This window comes from the organism of the source record quoted next, unplaced genomic scaffold (assembly GCF_019419815.1).
Source record: "Pyrus x bretschneideri cultivar Hongxiangsu unplaced genomic scaffold, Pyrus_bretschneideri_v1 Contig23, whole genome shotgun sequence".
NCBI classification, from domain to species: Eukaryota; Viridiplantae; Streptophyta; class Magnoliopsida; order Rosales; family Rosaceae; genus Pyrus; species Pyrus x bretschneideri.
In genome coordinates, this window is record NW_025999535.1 from 4,994,564 (window position 1) to 5,011,837 (window position 17,274).

The 17,274-nt window shown below is 36.2% G+C and overlaps 1 protein-coding gene and 1 long non-coding RNA gene across 4 annotated transcripts; one reads left to right on the top strand and one right to left on the bottom strand.

Moving 5' to 3' along the window:
• Positions 1–10,421: 10,421 nt before the first annotated feature.
• Positions 10,422–12,983, top strand: LOC108867259. 3 transcript variants are annotated; one of them, XR_007258906.1, is made up of 8 exons: positions 10,422–10,766; positions 10,952–11,014; positions 11,140–11,198; positions 11,576–11,662; positions 11,794–11,899; positions 12,104–12,169; positions 12,257–12,380; positions 12,470–12,983. It is a non-coding gene; the product is annotated as an uncharacterized LOC108867259 (long non-coding RNA). The 3 variants fall into 3 exon arrangements; XR_007258905.1 differs by having other exon boundaries at positions 12,257–12,324; XR_007258907.1 differs by lacking the exon at positions 10,952–11,014 and having other exon boundaries at positions 12,257–12,324.
• A 1,579-nt stretch (positions 12,984–14,562) lies between these two features.
• LOC125478003 (putative RING-H2 finger protein ATL19) lies at positions 14,563–15,159 on the bottom strand. The gene has a single exon (XM_048585624.1). The coding sequence runs from the start codon at positions 15,157–15,159 to the stop codon at positions 14,563–14,565; it is 597 nt and encodes a 198-aa protein (XP_048441581.1).
• Positions 15,160–17,274: the final 2,115 nt, after the last annotated feature.

The following is a 17,274-nucleotide window of genomic DNA, read 5'->3' on the forward strand; positions in this document are numbered from 1 at the left end:
ACTCATCCTGATAATTCTGTGCATGATGATGACTCGGTGCATGATGATGACAACGGCAACATAGAAAATCCTCAAGATGTGGATGACAATTTGAACGAGGATGAGACAAACCTCCTAGTACCTCGACGCAATCCTCGGCGTGATAGACAACTTCCCACAAGGTTTCAAGATTTTGTCACATATAAACCGAGGCATCCAATTTCAAATTGCGTGTCGTATCAAAAGGTAACTCCATCTCATGCTGCCTTTCTTAACAACATTTCAAGTCACAGTGAGCCTCAAAACTTTTATGAGGCTAATAATCAAGTTGTGTGGAAAGAAGCAATGAGAGATGAACTTAAAGCACTAGACCAACACAAAACCTGGAGCATCACCAAACTTCCACAAGGAAAAAAGGCAGTGAGCTGTAAGTGGATCTATAAGATCAAGTTTAATTCTGATGGTTCGATTGAGAGGCATAAAGCCAGGCTAGTGGCTCGAGGATTCACTCAAACATTTGAGGTGGATTACAAGGAAACATTTGCTCCTGTTGCAAAAATGAACTCAGTAAGGGTTTTATTGTCTGTTGCCGTCAATAAAGGTTGGTCTATGTATCAAATGGACGTGAAGAACGCCTTTCTACATGGTGATCTTGAAGAAGAAGTCTATATGAGATTGCCACCAGGACACCCTCAAAGCCAAGAGCCTAATTTGGTGTGTAAGTTACATAAGTCAATTTATGGACTGAAGCAATCACCACGTGCTTGGTATGCAAAACTAAGTACCGTTCTTCATAGCATTGGTTTCAAAAGGAGTAATGCAGATTCATCATTATTTGTTCGCACAAGAGCTGCAAGCAAATTAGTTGTGTTGATATATGTGGATGACTTAATAATTACAGGTGATTATGCTGCTGAAATCACCACACTCAAACAGTCACTTCAACAACAATTTGCGGTTAAAGATCTTGGGGTGTTGAAGTATTTTCTTGGAATCGAAATGGCATCTTCTTACAAGGGACTATTTCTTAATCAACGAAAGTACGTCATGGACCTACTTAAAGATGCCAATATGAGTGATGCCAAGCCTGCACTTACCCCTCTTGATAGCAAGCTCAAGCTTGACTTGGGAGGCACGCCACTCTCGGATATCAGCTTATATCAGAGGCTTGTCGGCAAGCTGATCTACCTAACGATCACCAGACCAGACATCTCACATTCAGTAAGTATTGCCAGTCAGTTCATGCACTCTCCCACCATCGAGCATCTGAACCTTGTCAAAAGAATCTTACGTTACTTAAAAGGGTCTGTTGGTCGTGGCATTCTCATGGCAAAGAATGACAACACTCAAATCATGGGGTACTGTGATGCTGATTGGGCAGGAAACGCAATCGATCGCAAGTCCACCACTGGTTATTGTACCTTTGTTGGTGGAAACCTGGTCACGTGGAAGAGCAAGAAACAAACTGTCATCGCAAGATCAAGTGCCGAAGCTGAATATCGTGCAATGGCCTCAACCGCGTGTGAGCTGATATGGCTAAAAGGATTTTTATGTGACTTAGGTGTGTTCACAGCTCAACCAATGACCTTATTTTGTGACAACCAGGCTGCCATGCACATAGCATCAAACCCCGTCTTTCACGAGAGGACGAAGCATATTGAAGTCGACTGTCACTATGTCCGTGAACAAGTACAGTCGCAGGTGATTCAGACACATTATGTAAAAAGCTTCGATCAACTGGCTGATATATTCACCAAACCTCTGGCTTCTCATCAGTTTCAAAGACTCCTCTCCAAGCTTGGATCCATCAACCTACTGGATCCAGCTTGAGGGGGAGTATTGGAAGAAGCATGGGTGCTGTTACAGACAGCATGGCAAGCATGTGCTGTTACAGACAGCACACAGCAAGACAGCTTGGAAGAAGCATGGGTGCTGTTACAGACAGCACGGCAAGCATGTGCTGTTACAGACAGCAAGACAACACACAGCAAGACAGCAAGGGTGTGCATGTGATTGCTGACTCATGGACAGCAGGGAGGTTGCTGGATGTGTGCTGTTGCATCCGAAGCTTTCTTCCAATTGTGTATAAGTATGCCTTCCCATAAAGCTTTCTTATGATGAAATATATTACAATTCAAATCAGAAAAATTCAATACCTTTCATTTTTTAATAAGAATTGCAAGAGATAAGTTTCATTTACTAGTAATTTGTCTTCTACCTTTTAACTCAACAAAATTTCTTTGCATTTCTTCCTTCACCCTACCTTGAATATAACTATCCAATCTCAAAAACCAAACGCAGGCATGCTATTATTTGATGGCATAAAAGAAGTTTTCCTCTGGAAAATAGTTGGAAACTTGTTCATAAGGCAACTACGTTTGCAATTCTGTGTAATTTATACAAGAAAGTGAATTACAATGTCAGATATCTACAACAGAGTTTCGACAAACTGGGCAAGTTAGATGATTCTTTAACCAATGATCAATACAATTGGAATGAAACATGTGTTTGCACGCGAAGATACGACAAGACTCGCCGTCCATATAATCCTCCAAGCAAATGGTACACCGGTCACTGCAGCAACTCGATGTTATGTCCCTGCTGCCTTTGCAGTACGTCAAAGGCGGTGGGAGGGCCTCTAGGGCTTGAACTTGGAGAGCTTGAGGCATTTGTTCTGGCCCCTCCTCCATCACCAAGTCCTCCCAAACTCTATCGAGCACTTCTATTAACACCATGTGGCACAACGTTGCAATATCTTGCGCAGGTGCTTGTGGTAATGTGTCTTGATCATGATGGTGGTGAGACTCGTCTGCTCCTTCAAATTCGTGATTGCTATGGCTTCTGTTTGGAAGCCAAGAAAATATGATTCCAATAATGGGATGCATCAAGGCAATGAGAAACAAAGCCGCAGTGCAGAGCGCTAGGTTGCCGATCCAAACTACAAGGCGGCTGAGATTCGTGAATCTTGCTTGGCCTAGAAGAAACAAGAAACCTACTACTATTCCGAGCGCAAAAATGCACAACAAAAAACTGAGATGATTGTGAGAAGATTGATGAAGAATATTGGGATTAGAAATCATAGTATTCATGATGACGAACACGGTACTTTTTGTGAAAAAATGGGGGCCTCGTTGCCCTGCAGAATTTTTGGTTTCTTGTTTGGTTTTAGTTCTTCCATGAAGTTGTTGTGCCAGAGCTGCCGAACCCTTCTAGGAATTATTGTTTTTGTTATGCAACTAATTAACGTCAAGGTAGAGCAGGACACTCCAAACCCAACTCTTCTTTGTTCTGGATGCATTCCAAAAATGGTGGTGCATTTCTTTTTTTACCTGTTTTTTTTTTTTTTTTTTTAACCAACAAGGTAACGGTGGAGGTGAAATTTATTTTATTACTGCCGGTAATGGCTTTGCAGTTGGGTGTCCGCGGGTGCCTACCTGCATGTTGTGAGAAGAAGTTATGTTATAACCAACACTTTTACCATTCAGTTTCTTGTTGAGTTTTATCCGTATGTCAATTTATTAGTTTTATCGTAAATCTAATTGGTTACTTTGAATTCCGTATCTAATTGGCGAAAAGTGATAATGAGTAGAAATTGAGTGTTCAGGCAGAAAATTAAATGACCTCAACCAGTATGTGCAAATGCATTATTCGACAACTTTGCAGAAAAATACTATGAAAAATTTCGGTTTTGTTTTTTAATTTTAATATTTTTTTAAATAATATGTTAAAAATGCATATAGAATATTTGAATTTTATATGTATTATTAAAAAATATGTCAAAATAACGTGTTTTATAAATGTGAAAAGTACATATGTATGTGTATAATATATGTATGTACTTTAAAGTTTTAATAAACATATAATTTAATAAATCATTAAAACGTGTAAAAAAAGTGTTACGAAAAATTATATAAGTACTTGTACGAATTTGCTAACTAGAAATTCACCTAATACGAAATTAAGAATCATGGCATTGGTAGGTACAATAATTAGTCAAGGTTGGGACAGGAACTTATAACCTCAAGTAAGGAAGATAATGGAGAACTGAAATTGAGTCATCTCCAATCAGGAAACAACATGTTACTAACGACAGATTTTTCCATGTATTACAAACAAGTTGGTATTTACTTGTCATAGACATAAGTTAAGCAGACACTGAAAAATATATTCTTCCGCCAATTGTATAAGGATACTTGGCATTTGTGAGGATGTGAAGGTAAAAAAGCATCACATTGGTGAAAGGATAAACCTTGCAAGAGCTTATAAGAGGTTGGGCTACTCCCCATATTGCCATTTGGTTTTATGGTCAAACTCCAACTTCTTCATGATATGAGAGCAGGTTGGTTGCATCAGTGAGAGACAGTGTTCTAAAAATCGGCCTAGGCAGCCACCTAGGCGCTGGGTGGCGGGCCCTGACTCGATTTAGGCCAAAGTGGTTACTTAAGGCGGCGAGGATTTAGGCGGCCGCCTAGGCGCTCTAGGCGCTCTAGGCGGCACTAGGTGGTAGTCTAGGAGGCTGCAAATCACAAACTTGCTGCAACTCTCGCAACAAATCTGAAACTTACATAGCAACAAAGCCTCGACGATCTTCTACAGCTTGCCGTCTATGAATAAATGAGAGAGAGAGAGAGAGAGAGAGAGAAGGTATTTGATATTTAATCTAAAATGGCACGAGTTGCAGATCCATTGATTCAGTTTGAAGCTCTGAAAAGGTCCTGGAAGGGACTCTGAAAGGGCTAAGGAAGAAGAAGAAGCGAAAAGGTGTAATATAAAGGGGTTTTTCAATTTTCAAAGGGTCAAAAAGGTGTGATGATCTGCGACTCCACCTTTGAGAATGTGAAAGAGGTGAAGTGGCACACGGTTTTGAATTATGAAACCACCCACTACTTTTTGTCTTTTCAAAAGTCGTCAAAAGTTTGAGATTTGTACATAATATATATATATATATATATATGGTTTTGTTGTAATTCACAGGCCATTCATTGTGGATGGCCACCTATCCCATTACCAATCCACTGTTCATCCCACCACAACTTTGTCTAAAGCCTTGTATATAAAATGGATAAGAATAAGGAAAGCAAATATACATAGATAGACATATGGCTGGTAGAGGAAGAAAGAAGAGAGGAAGAAGAGAGGAGATAATAGAAAGAGTTATCTTTGTAATCTTATTATTCCATATTATAATGAAAGCACCACTGCTGTCCCGAAGACGTACTCCAGTCACACTGACTGTAGAGGAACCTCGTAAATTTTGTGTCTTGTTTATTTATTCCACTGCACACACCGTCAGTTTTACAACACGTTATCAGCACGAGAAGTTCTCATGTCAGTGGAAAGAATAACGCCATAAATTCGGATAAACACAAGTTGAACTTGTGGTACTAGGAACAGTTTAGCTTTAAGAAGTAGCACAAAAAAAAAAAAAAAAAAAAATTAGAGTAGAGATGGCAAGCCAGACACGGCAAACAGGGAAGAACATTTTGTCACAAAAATCCATCAACCTTTCTTTTATTACTTTAACTATTGATGTGATGATCTTTATCCCTGCTAGACCTGCAATCTCGTCTTTCTCTCGTGGACAAAAGAGATGGAGAGATCTTACAGACAAACAAAGGTGCAGCAAAACAAGCAAAGGTATGCCTATTTTTCATCTTTCCCACCACGCCAGAAGCGCTCCACCGAATTCTTGTTAGAATTGAAATTTACAACGACCTGTAGTCGTCATGAGATAAGAAAACTCGTACTTGACAACTAGTTTCCAGAGATCCAGAAGAATCTCATCAGACTTAGAAACCCAGTTCACGTCGTTTTCGACAGATCTCGAGAACTCTTATGAATACTCGGTTATCTGAGATGGTGGTGGCATGACTGACTCCACACAGGCCTCCCTCTCTTGTGCCTCCATTAACTCTGCTGTCATCTATGTCCCTATAAGGAGGTTCTTGCTTCACGATGTCATGTTCTTTGGGCCATGCAAGAACAACGCCAGTCTCTAGTAGTTTTTTTGGATTGAATTGATTTTGTGTAACCTCTACAACAACCCAGCTGGCCCTGGGTTTCGAGACTGGTAGAGACAGATAAAGAAAAAAAAAAGGGGGGGAAGGGTTGAAGTTTATGGAATATGTATGGCACCATCTAAAAAAGTCAATAGTGCACGACACCATTTGAAAAAGAAAGAAACAAAAGGTTTTGGTTCCTAGTGCATCTACACCATCTAGATAATAAAATAAATAAAATAAAAGGAATAAAACCAAAGGTTTGTTTTGGAATGGTGCAGCATGTGAATGAATAAGAATAATAATAAAAAGTAAAGGCTTTTTGGATGGTGTTGTACCATCTGAAAAGAAAGAAGGAAAAAAATATATATTTATTTATGTAAATAGTGTTGGTTTAAAAGCCCTATCACAAGTTCTATTTACTTTAAAGCAATTTATTTATCACGGACAGTTTTACCGCCTACCGCTTTAAGTTTTGATTTATGTGAATGGTGCTGAATTAAAGCCCTTGTCACAAACTTTATTTACTTGAATGCAATTTATTCACTATGGCTAGAATTACCGCCTATATCTTTAATTTACTTATTGTACTTCTCTTTTGTTATGATGAGTATAACAAGGCCCCGAAGCTCTTGATTAGATCAGAACCTGCAGTTTCTTGATCCTCATCATATAAAAATGATTGGACCTGAAGTTCTATCATACAAAAAGATCGGGCATAAAGTCCCTTGATCCTCAAGATTAAGACATAAAGTTCCTTGATGAGTACTTAAGTTTGAAGTGCCGCAGTGCCTCAACTTAATTATAACAAAGGCCATAAGAGTTTTAGTCTATAGACCATTAAATAAGGACCAGAAGTTCCTTATGTCTATACTCAAAATGGTTTAGCAGAAGCCTTTATTAAGCGAATGAAATTGATTACCCGCTCTTTGCTCATGAAAACAAAATTACCAGTTTTTACATGGGTACATGCTATTTTGCATGATGCATTATTAGTTCGATTGAGACCTATTAACAACCTTTAATATTTCTCAGTACAACTCGTGTTTAGGAATCAGCCAAACATTATACATTTATGTGTTTTTGGTTGTGTTATCTATGTGTCTATTGCACTGGCACAACATACTAAAATGAGGCATCATCGCCGATTAAGCATTGATGTTGAACACCATCTATCATTCAATATTTGGAATCCTTGACTGGGAATATGTTTACCACGCGGCTTGCAGACTAGGATTTTGATAAGACAGTTTTCCTGCCATTAGGAGAAGAAAATAACATTGTTCCAGAAGAATGATGAGAAAATATCATTCCAGAAGAACAAAGAGAAATTGTCTTATTTTGATTCATGAAGCAATCAATATAAAAACGAAGTGAGAATAATTGAATGATGCAACGATATGCAAATCAAATGCCAGATGCATTTAATGATGCAACGAAAGTAATAAAATCACATATACTTGTTGCAAATGTGCCTACATGAATTGATGTTCTTGTTGGACAAAATAATGTGGTAACAAATTTGTTACATGCCTAAAAATTCAAAAGGTTCAGTACTTTGAAAGAAGAAGAATATGACACTGCTGAACTATGGCATTCCCAAAGCATAACTGTTGCATGTATGTAATACAAATAGCCAAAAGATGTTGAACCAAATGAGGTTACATATGAGCATTTGTAATACAGTGAATTACACTTACATGATATGACACAAGGTTACTAATTGAAACTTGAAACTTGAAATTATGCTCTTATAAACAAGTTCATATGAATGGAGAATTATCTACGAAGGGTTATGAGTCTCCCACATCATATCTCCATAAGTAAATCCCTCAAATATACATGGAAGCAAGTTGCTCTGTATAAATTCCAAAGGAAAATGTGTCATGAAGTGTAGAAAATCCTTGAAAAATTTAGATTGCTTGAAGAAAACCGTGGAAGGGTAAAGCATATGGTATAAATTGCATTAGTGAGTACTATCATTATGATATTGTTGTAACATACTAAAATCTCTTGCAAGAGTCAACAATATTAGATTTAGACTCCTGAAGAGTTTAGAAAGTTTATAAAGTGCTGAGAGAGATATTGTCTCAAATTGCAGAATCAAACAATATGTCAACATGAATCTTATCCATGATGTTTATAAAGAATCATATGGATTGAAGATTATGAGTTGAATACTCAAATTATTTAGACACTAAGAATGATCATTTATCTTTGTGAAGGTAAAGATAAATTGATATTTGGTCCAGAAGTACCACATCTTAGCGAAGTATATGCTTTATTGTATTTGACACAATACATTGAATAAAATAAAGCTTATCTATTAATATCTCCGAGAAATTACATACACATGAGTTAAAACAAAAAAACAGAAGGGAACCTTCACAAAGGTTGCTCATGTGAAGTCTCAATACTCGGAAGTACCCCAGAAGGGGAAGGCACCAGAGGTTGATTATTTGGAGCCATAGTACTTGGTGAAACTTCAAACAACTAAGACAATGGGTGTCTTTGGAATAAAGACTCGAACCCCTGATTGTCATTTTGAGTCCGACCTTCAGATTCCAATAGCTGGTCGAGCTTTCTTTTCATGCTCGTCGAGTAATTATTTACGATCATGTGTAACACTCTATTTTCATGCTTGAGCCCTTTAATCTCTTGTTTAAGACTTGCCATCTCAGCCATCAATGATTCAACTTGGTGAGTTCGAGCAAGTAGGTGTTGGCCCATATTAGAAACAGAGCGCGCACATTGAATACTGAGAGCCAATGAGTCTTGAACTGGCCGACTCATCAAACCGGTTTGAAAGGATTGTGTTATCCTTAGGAGTGAGAAGATTCCTAGCTACCACTCTAGCGGTTAGGTCATTCTTCATCACAAAATCCCTAACCATAAGAGGACCATTAGAAGATAAGAAGGGCGGACGCCATATATTATCCTGACGTGGCTCGTCTGAACCACTCTTAAGACTCAAATCTAAGCAAATGTTAGATGGACAAGCCATTTTTCAGAAATGATGAAGGAAAAATGAGGTCAGATAAAATCTCAAAAGTGCAAGAAAGGAAAAATTCTACATGCAGCAGTTTTTCGAGCATACATTTTGAGCACAATTAATGCCTCTATAAAAGAAGAAGCAACATGACCACTTGTTTAAAAATCGAAAAGAACAGCTCTCCGAATTTCAAAAGCCAGATTTTCAGGATAAAGTTCGTCAACATTTCTTAGACACAATCTCAGCTTTTGGATATCACATGCAAATTTGTCAAAGATCTCTGATAAAGTTGAAAACGCGTGAATCTTACTATTCTAATTACACCACAGTTGCTGACAAGAGTAAAGGCACATCACCACTACCTGTTACTGGGAAATCCCTATATATGTCGACCTCTATCTTCCATAACAAGGCAAACTTACAAAAATATCTAACTCTTCTTCCTCTCCGAGAATGCATCTTCAACAAAGCATCTCGAAATACTCAGTTTTCTTCCTCTCCGAGAATACCTCTTCAAATAAGTCACTTTAGATCAAGAATATCTCATATCATCAAGGATGGGAGCAAAAGTATCTCATATCATGCAATCTCCTTGTCATTTTCTTTGTCATTATTCTCACCTGGAGGACTAAGAAGAAAGAAAGCAATCAGTCAGAACTTGAAATCAAATTTCTAGTTAGGAACCGACTGCCTGGAAACTTTCCTAATTGTTTACCTAGCATGGCTCGGGTGGCACTGTTATAGGGTAGTGTGCGGACCAAAATGCCCCTAAAGTTAGTCTTCAACCATTACGTTTTGTCTTTTTTGTACAGTAAAATCCCGAATTTGCCCTTTCTATTCACCCGTTCCTCCATTTGTGGAGTCTTTCTTTTAGTCTTTTCTTAATTCTTTAAACCCATGTATAGCTGGTAGGCAGACAAAAAAATTGTGATTAAAACCGGGCCACGTGGTTTGTGGCACAACAAACAATAAAAATTTATAACTTCTTAATTTTTAAAACCTATGTATAGCTGGTGGGAAGACAAAAAAAATGTGATTAAAACCGGGCCGCATGGTTTGTGGCACAACAAACAATAAAAATTTATACCTTCTTAATTTTTTAAACCCATGTATAGCTGGTGAGAAGACCAGAAAAATATTTAAAAAATGTGAAACACAATGAATTTAGGAGGCATATTGTCTGCCATCCTATTTGGGTGCCCTTCCCATCCCCTTCTATTTGTGTGATCACGGTTAAGCAACATCAACATTTTATATTTCTATTGTTTTTTGTCTTATTATCTTTATAAAAAAAAATCAATATAAAATGTTGACGTGGCTTAATTTTGACTGCACAAAATAGGAGGTTATGAGAATAGCACTCAAACAGGAGGGCAGACAATCTGCCTTTGTGAATTTAACGGAAGGAGGCTGGAAAAGTTAGGGGAACCAGGGCCTTTCTTACCACGTGTTGGTCATCGTGAGGTTTGCTTTTTGTTCTGTTTACCATACCCATTTCTACTTTTCTATTGTTCCGTCTCCAACCTCTTCTTAGCTTTTTCTTTTCGTTCGCTTCTTTCTCTCCATTCTCACTTTCTGCTTATTTTCGAACCTATCTTTTTTTCTCTTCCACGGTAGTGTTCTTCCAGTGAGTTTTGCGTTTTTTCCAATGTATCTGATTTAATGGATTTTGTCTTAAATTTTCTTTTCTTTTTCATTTTGGGGGTTTGATATATGCGCTTATTTAGTTTCAGGAAACGCTCATGTCCCAATTTTGGGGATTTCATGTGCAACTTTGCAAGCCCTTTGTGTTCAAGGTTTGTATATAAAATCTACTTTTTCTTTTGGGCTTTTTGTCAAACAATATTTAAATTTTTTTGGGGTGGTCTTCTGTTTGCAAATGTGTCTTGCATTTAAATTTTGTTTTCATAACTTTGGGGGTTTTATTTCTATGTTCGGATTCTCGGTTTGGCTCTATGATTTGCTTTTCTTTTCATTTCAGGAAATGTTTGTCTTTGTTTTTTGGAAATTTTGTATATGCGTTTGCAAACCATTTGTGCTTCAGGTATATAATTTCAAGTTTTCCTTTTTGTTTTCTAATGATGAGAGTTTTGATTTTTTGTGTGTTGTAAAAGTTAAATGTGTTGGAAACTGAAATTACAGACTTTGTTTTGTTTGGATTTTAAGCAGGAGTCACTCACCAAGACATTGTAGGGCACGAGGTTACAATTCGGACTCAGGATATGCAGGTATATATTGATTTGATTTATGTTGTATTGGTTGAAGCTTTGTTAACAGTACTAAAGTTGTTAAATTTGTCCACCATATATATTTACCAAATTATGTCTCAATGTTGTTGTTGTTGTTACTCGGTCATGGAGTTTTTTAAGGTAGACTGTTATCAAGTTCGAATTTTCTAATTTTCTTTCTACAAATTATTTTTTGTTTTAGGAACTGCAATTGTCTAATTGGATAAGAAAACTAGAAAAATATGTTCGATTAGAACAAATAATTTTAATCATATCTTTAATTATTTCTGGATTATATCTTGGTATCATGTTGAGTGTTAGTCTTATCTTTAAACTTTATGCTGCTGAGTTTGTTTAAACTTTAATTGTAATTGTAGGTTAATTTGGACCTGGGCAACTATGAATGCTTCCTAGATGTGACTCTTAAGAGGGATAACAACATTACCACTGACAAGATATATCAGGTGCTTCTAACTCGATTTTGACTTCCTTTGCGGTGTGTTTCATTTCCTAATTTTGACTTCGAACTTGATCTTACTTATAGTTTTAAGTTTTTGAAAAAGATGTAATTGCAATAACTGAGGTTTGTAATAAGGAGGGAGACATCATCAGTTGCTGGAATCATTAACCCCGGTTCAGAGGGATTTCAGAAGCTATTTTTCGGTCAAGAGGAAATCGCCATAGTGGCCAGTGCACTCAAAGTAAGTCATCATTCTCTCATCCTCTTCCTAGATTTCGTCTTTCGTGGCTGCAAGCCACCTTTTGTATAGTTATGTATATGCATGTATGCTTGGTTAATCTTACTTTTCCATATCCAATATATTCAAATCATGTTATTCGTCAGATTACCATTCTTGATCTATTGTTTCGAGATTGTCTGACCTTTGGATTGATAACTGTTGCAGCATTGAAGCATCATGCGCCGCACATCCTACTACTGATGTCTTAATCAACTTTGCTTCATATAGAAGGTCGGTGATTATTCTATGAGTAGCGTTTTGGAGTGCAAAACTTATATGGTTGTACCTAACGATGAATGTATGTTGACATATCTGCAGTGCTGCTGCTTCTTCCATAGCTACTCTCAAGCAACCAACCATTAGAGTTGTGGCAATCATTGCTGAAGGTATACCTGAGTCAGACACTAAGCAATTGATTGCATATGCATTGGCAAACAACAAGGTTACACGATTGATGCAAAGTCATCTTAATTTCACTAACCTGGGAAAATGAACTGGCGATACTAACTTTAATTATCGTATCTTTTACAGGTTGTCATTGGCCCAGCTATTGTTGGAGGAATTTAAGCTGGAGCTTTTAAGATTGGTGACACTGCTGGAACAATTGATAACATTATTCACTACAAGCTATACAAGCCTAGATCTGTTGGTTTTGTCTCCAAATTTGTATGTAGCTAATCCAATATCTTGAACTTCAGATAATTTGGTTATTCATAAGACTTTCATGATGTATATACCTTAAACATTTAGCGTATTAGAATTGAGTTCATTCATTTCTGTCTTCTGCCTTTATGTTGGCAAGACTGTCCAGGTGATGGTACAAAATCACAATGTTCATATGTCCTACCTTTTCTTTTTTGCTTCACTTGCTTGAACGCTGATGACTGCCTTTCTTCCGTGATTTGAGTCGATTTAGGTGGTTCAACACATAATTGATGTTATTAAGACATGGGTAGAATCTGTTTTAGTCATTTCCATCAATAGAAAAGAGGGCCCTGCAAATGTTTATGCAGATCATTGGGAGCTTAATTTATTCGTATTTATGTAGAAATAGAAATAATTATAAATGAAACCTTCTTATTAGGCATGACCTTTCTTTTGATGTTTGTTTGATTTTCTTTTGTTGGTTGTGTTTTGCAACTCATAAGAATAGTGAACAAGTGAAAGGTATAAGCTCTCCATAATAGGATAGTCTTTTATTCATTTTAAAAATCATCCGTATGGTAGTTGGTAGATTTTTTCTATTTGAGATTTCTTATTGTTGTGGTAGAGTTATGTTGAGATTTCTTTTGCTATTTGATATTTTGCTATACATTCTTTACATACAATTTAATATGTCCATCTATGCTCTTGAAAATTGATAAAATATATCTTTTGGTTCTACATCTTTGTAACAAAATGGACAACCTCCCGTGATTTGCAAGCTTTTAAACCACCAAAAAAGATAAGGGTCTATGTGTGTAAAGTGTGGAGAAGTTAAGGCAGGTGAATTTCCAACTCATGTTTGTACAAGCTGTTATAATTTGAACAAGTAACAACTATATATTTTATGCAAATACTTGGTACATGTTTTATAAATTCTACACACAATTCTTGCAACATATTTGTTCCCTTATGTAACATTTATATACAATACTTGCAATATATTTGACAATCTCGCAGCAACACGCGGGCAAACTTTCTAGTAATATCTATACACTATAGGTTTTTTTTTTTTTTTTTTTTTTTGCACACTTTTTGAATTTTGTCTCTTAATTTTTTTTTTATTTTATTCAAATGCCAAAAACATGCATGGATGTGGATGGAAAAAGAAAAATTATTTTCCTTAAAGAAATCATGATCCACTATGAGTAAGGAGTAATCAAATAATTTATCTCGGTAAACACGGATGTTTTGTGTTAATTTTTGTTTTGGGAATTGAACACAAAAACCTACACGTCAGTTGGACGAATTCTCATAAGTATCAAGTAAATTAACAAATAACAAAAGGTGTTGCATTTAAAATTTCTTTTTTCTTCAAACAATATGGGATTGAAGAGAAAATGTTTACATCCATTTTCAAAAGTGAGATACTAATCAAGCATGATCATGGCATAAAAGAAAAATCTAGCGAAATCAAAACTCAATCACACGTAGCGGCTCACTTCTAGGATAGAGACTTGCATAAATAAAAGGGGGCACTGCCACTTTAGTGCTGCAAACCAATTACACATCGCCATAAGTTTTAATTTTCCGCTTGTCGTCCCATGATTGATTTGCGATTCTAGGGTGCCTGTTTCTCCATTTCATGTAAGTCATGAGATGCAGCCAAATGCATCATTTTGAGACACAACCCCTTGAAAATTCTTATTCGAACCCCACCTTCGTACCTAAGTGGCATTGAAAACTTTCCCCAAACAACCTATTTTGTTTCAAACAACCATCCATCCTGTCCACTTTACCTCGCCGGAGAACCAAAACCTTCATCGCATTTTACTTTCACAACTTCATCACCTCAAAGTTACCGACATATGGAAGAAACGGCCCGGCACCATGGTAGGATCTTGCTGAAGACGACAAGAGAACCAATAAATGATTAAACTTCTTGTATATCTACAATTTTTTTGACCTAGATTTATGCTGCCTCATAAATCCAATACAGAATTACGACAAATCGGGCAAGTTAGGCTCTTCTTCAACCAAGTGTTCATACAATTGGCATGGAACGTATGATTGCATGAGGGAAAAACTTGACACAATTGGTCGTTCTCAAAATCCTCCATGCAAATAACACAATCCTTGCAATTAATTTCAGTTTCTTGGCTTCCATAAGCTATAGGTGGTGGCATTTTGCTCTCCAAAACTTGTTCCCTTACTCGCTGCTGCCTTTCGTCTCTTCTTTCCTCCAAAACCTCAACAATCGAGTCCAAAATTTCCAAAACCCTTAAATTATGAAGGACGGCTGCTTGATAAAATGTAGCTTGGTCATTCCATGCTGCACCGTTGTTTGGACGAGATAATTGTTGTTGATCCTCGGCTTCGGGATCAGGATTACTTCTCCTCTCGTAAAAGGGCGTCCAAACAAACTCACAGATGACGTAAAGGAGGGCAATGACGATCAACAAAAGCATGATGGAGAATGCTATGATGCAGACATATACGAAAACTATCATGCTGATGAAAGAAAGAAGAGAAAAAACAGGAGGTGGGGTGACGACCTTCATGGCTTCAAACATGTTCATGGTGATGAAGAATGAGATTGCTAGTGTTTGCTCGATCTATGATCAAAGAAGGATTGGGAATCTAACATGGATGCTTTGCTTTGCTTGGTATTTGTCTATGAAGTTGTTGAACGGCAAAACCGCTAGACCCATATTCCAGATTTTGCGGTTTAAACAAACATTTTCAAGTAGAGAAAGTAGCAAGTTGTTTTGATGACATAAACATGAAACTCTGTTTCTACCCCTTTTCTGGAGTGGTTAGTTATTTTCTCTTTGTTACAGGTATAGACGTTGGAGATCGTTAAATTCGTTGTTCAGGTACGGTTAATTTCTATGTTAACTAAGAGAAAGAAAAAAAAACCGCGTTTTGGGAGCTTATTTTATTTTATTAAAGGACGGTATTCTAAATTACTAAAGTCTAAGTTATAGGAAGGATGATGCAAACTTGAGTTTAGAAACTTAACAATTTTATTTACCCCAAATTGGTAGGATTAGGGCCACTCTAGCTAGTGATATTTATCATTCCCATTCACCTATCACACATTTAATTACTCTTTAATTTTTTTTCTTCATATAATACTAATTAAACTGGTTTATCATGTCAAAATTCAATTTACTCGTGTTAGAAACTAACACACCATGCATATACTTGTATTAACGATCTAAAGGAATACAATAATCCTAAATTGTGAAAAAAAAAAAAAAAAAAACCATTAAATATGTCTTATACTGACTGGTTCTACCATCGGGGATTTTTTTTTATAAAAATCTCACACCTGCTTTATTGTTGATGTGGTAAGATGCAAGTTAGAAAATAGCATTAGTGTGTTTAGTAGTCACTCGCTTACCCGTTTCTCTGAAATCTTGCTATGATAATAGATTAGGTTGTTTGAATTTTCCTGTAATGAGCTCTATTCCATGACCCTTGACCTCTAGTTATGTGCTAAAAAATTATGAACAATGCTTGGCTATTCAAAGATAAGTAGGAACTTCTACTCAAAACTTTTCATGTCGAATCACAAGATTTTGTGCTTGTGTTTAGAACTGTTCATATTATGAATAACTATGTAAAGATCATCTCTGCAAAAAAAATAAAAATAAGGTCATTTAGTCAATCTATTGTAGCAAATACATAAATGGTTCGTAATGCTTTTATTAATTTCGTTGATCTGTCTTTAAACAGTTCGATGACTAAACTACCTTAGTTTTAATTATTTTTTAGCAAATGCCATTTTTATAGAGTGATTTATAATATGAACGATTCTAATCATAAACACGAAGTTTTATAAATCGACAATGAACAGTTTTAAGCAGGAGCTCCTGCTCATTACTAATTAAGTAGCCAAGTATTACTAAAAAGTTATTTAGAAATTTCCTTTTATACACCAGGGAAATAAATAAGTCGTAGTTGAATAAGTAAACCTAAATACACAAGTACAAGAAAACCTGTATACTATTTCCTCCTAAAGGATATACCTTTTTTCATAATATAAACTCTTTATTTTTCTTATTTTTCAACACTATATTGAGATTTTCTGTATTTCATATTTCGTATAAATAACATGTTGGTATTTCTACTTTAAGATCAAAAGGTTTATAGTTTGTTGTGAAAGTTATAGTTCAGAAAAGAGTTGTCGCATTTCCTTATTGGAGGCCTTGATTACTAATCTAAATAATTTAGAGAACTGTTATTAGTACTCAAAAAATCTCACTCCTCACAAATGTATTTTTATTTCTAATTATAGAAAGTTTGACGTGCAAAATGAGATTTTTGGAGTGCCAATAAAATTTCCCTTAATTTAAATTCGTTATATGATTGCAAACCAAGAATCGAATATATGAACAAAGCTCCATTTAAAACCCAAAACTAGGGTAATTGCTTGACTTAAAGTGTTTGCTGAAGTGGTTGCAAACTGTTAACATGCCTTAGAAAGAATGTTGGTATTTACAGTTGTTTGACAGATTCACAACATACAATTTTCAAAAATTCAAAATTCAAAAAATAAATAAATTTGTCATGCATCGATGATACAGTTTCGACAAACTGGGCAAGTTGGCTTGTTCATCAACCAATTATCAATGCAATTCGAATGGAAAATGTGGTTACAAAGTGAAAAAAATTGACATGAATCACCA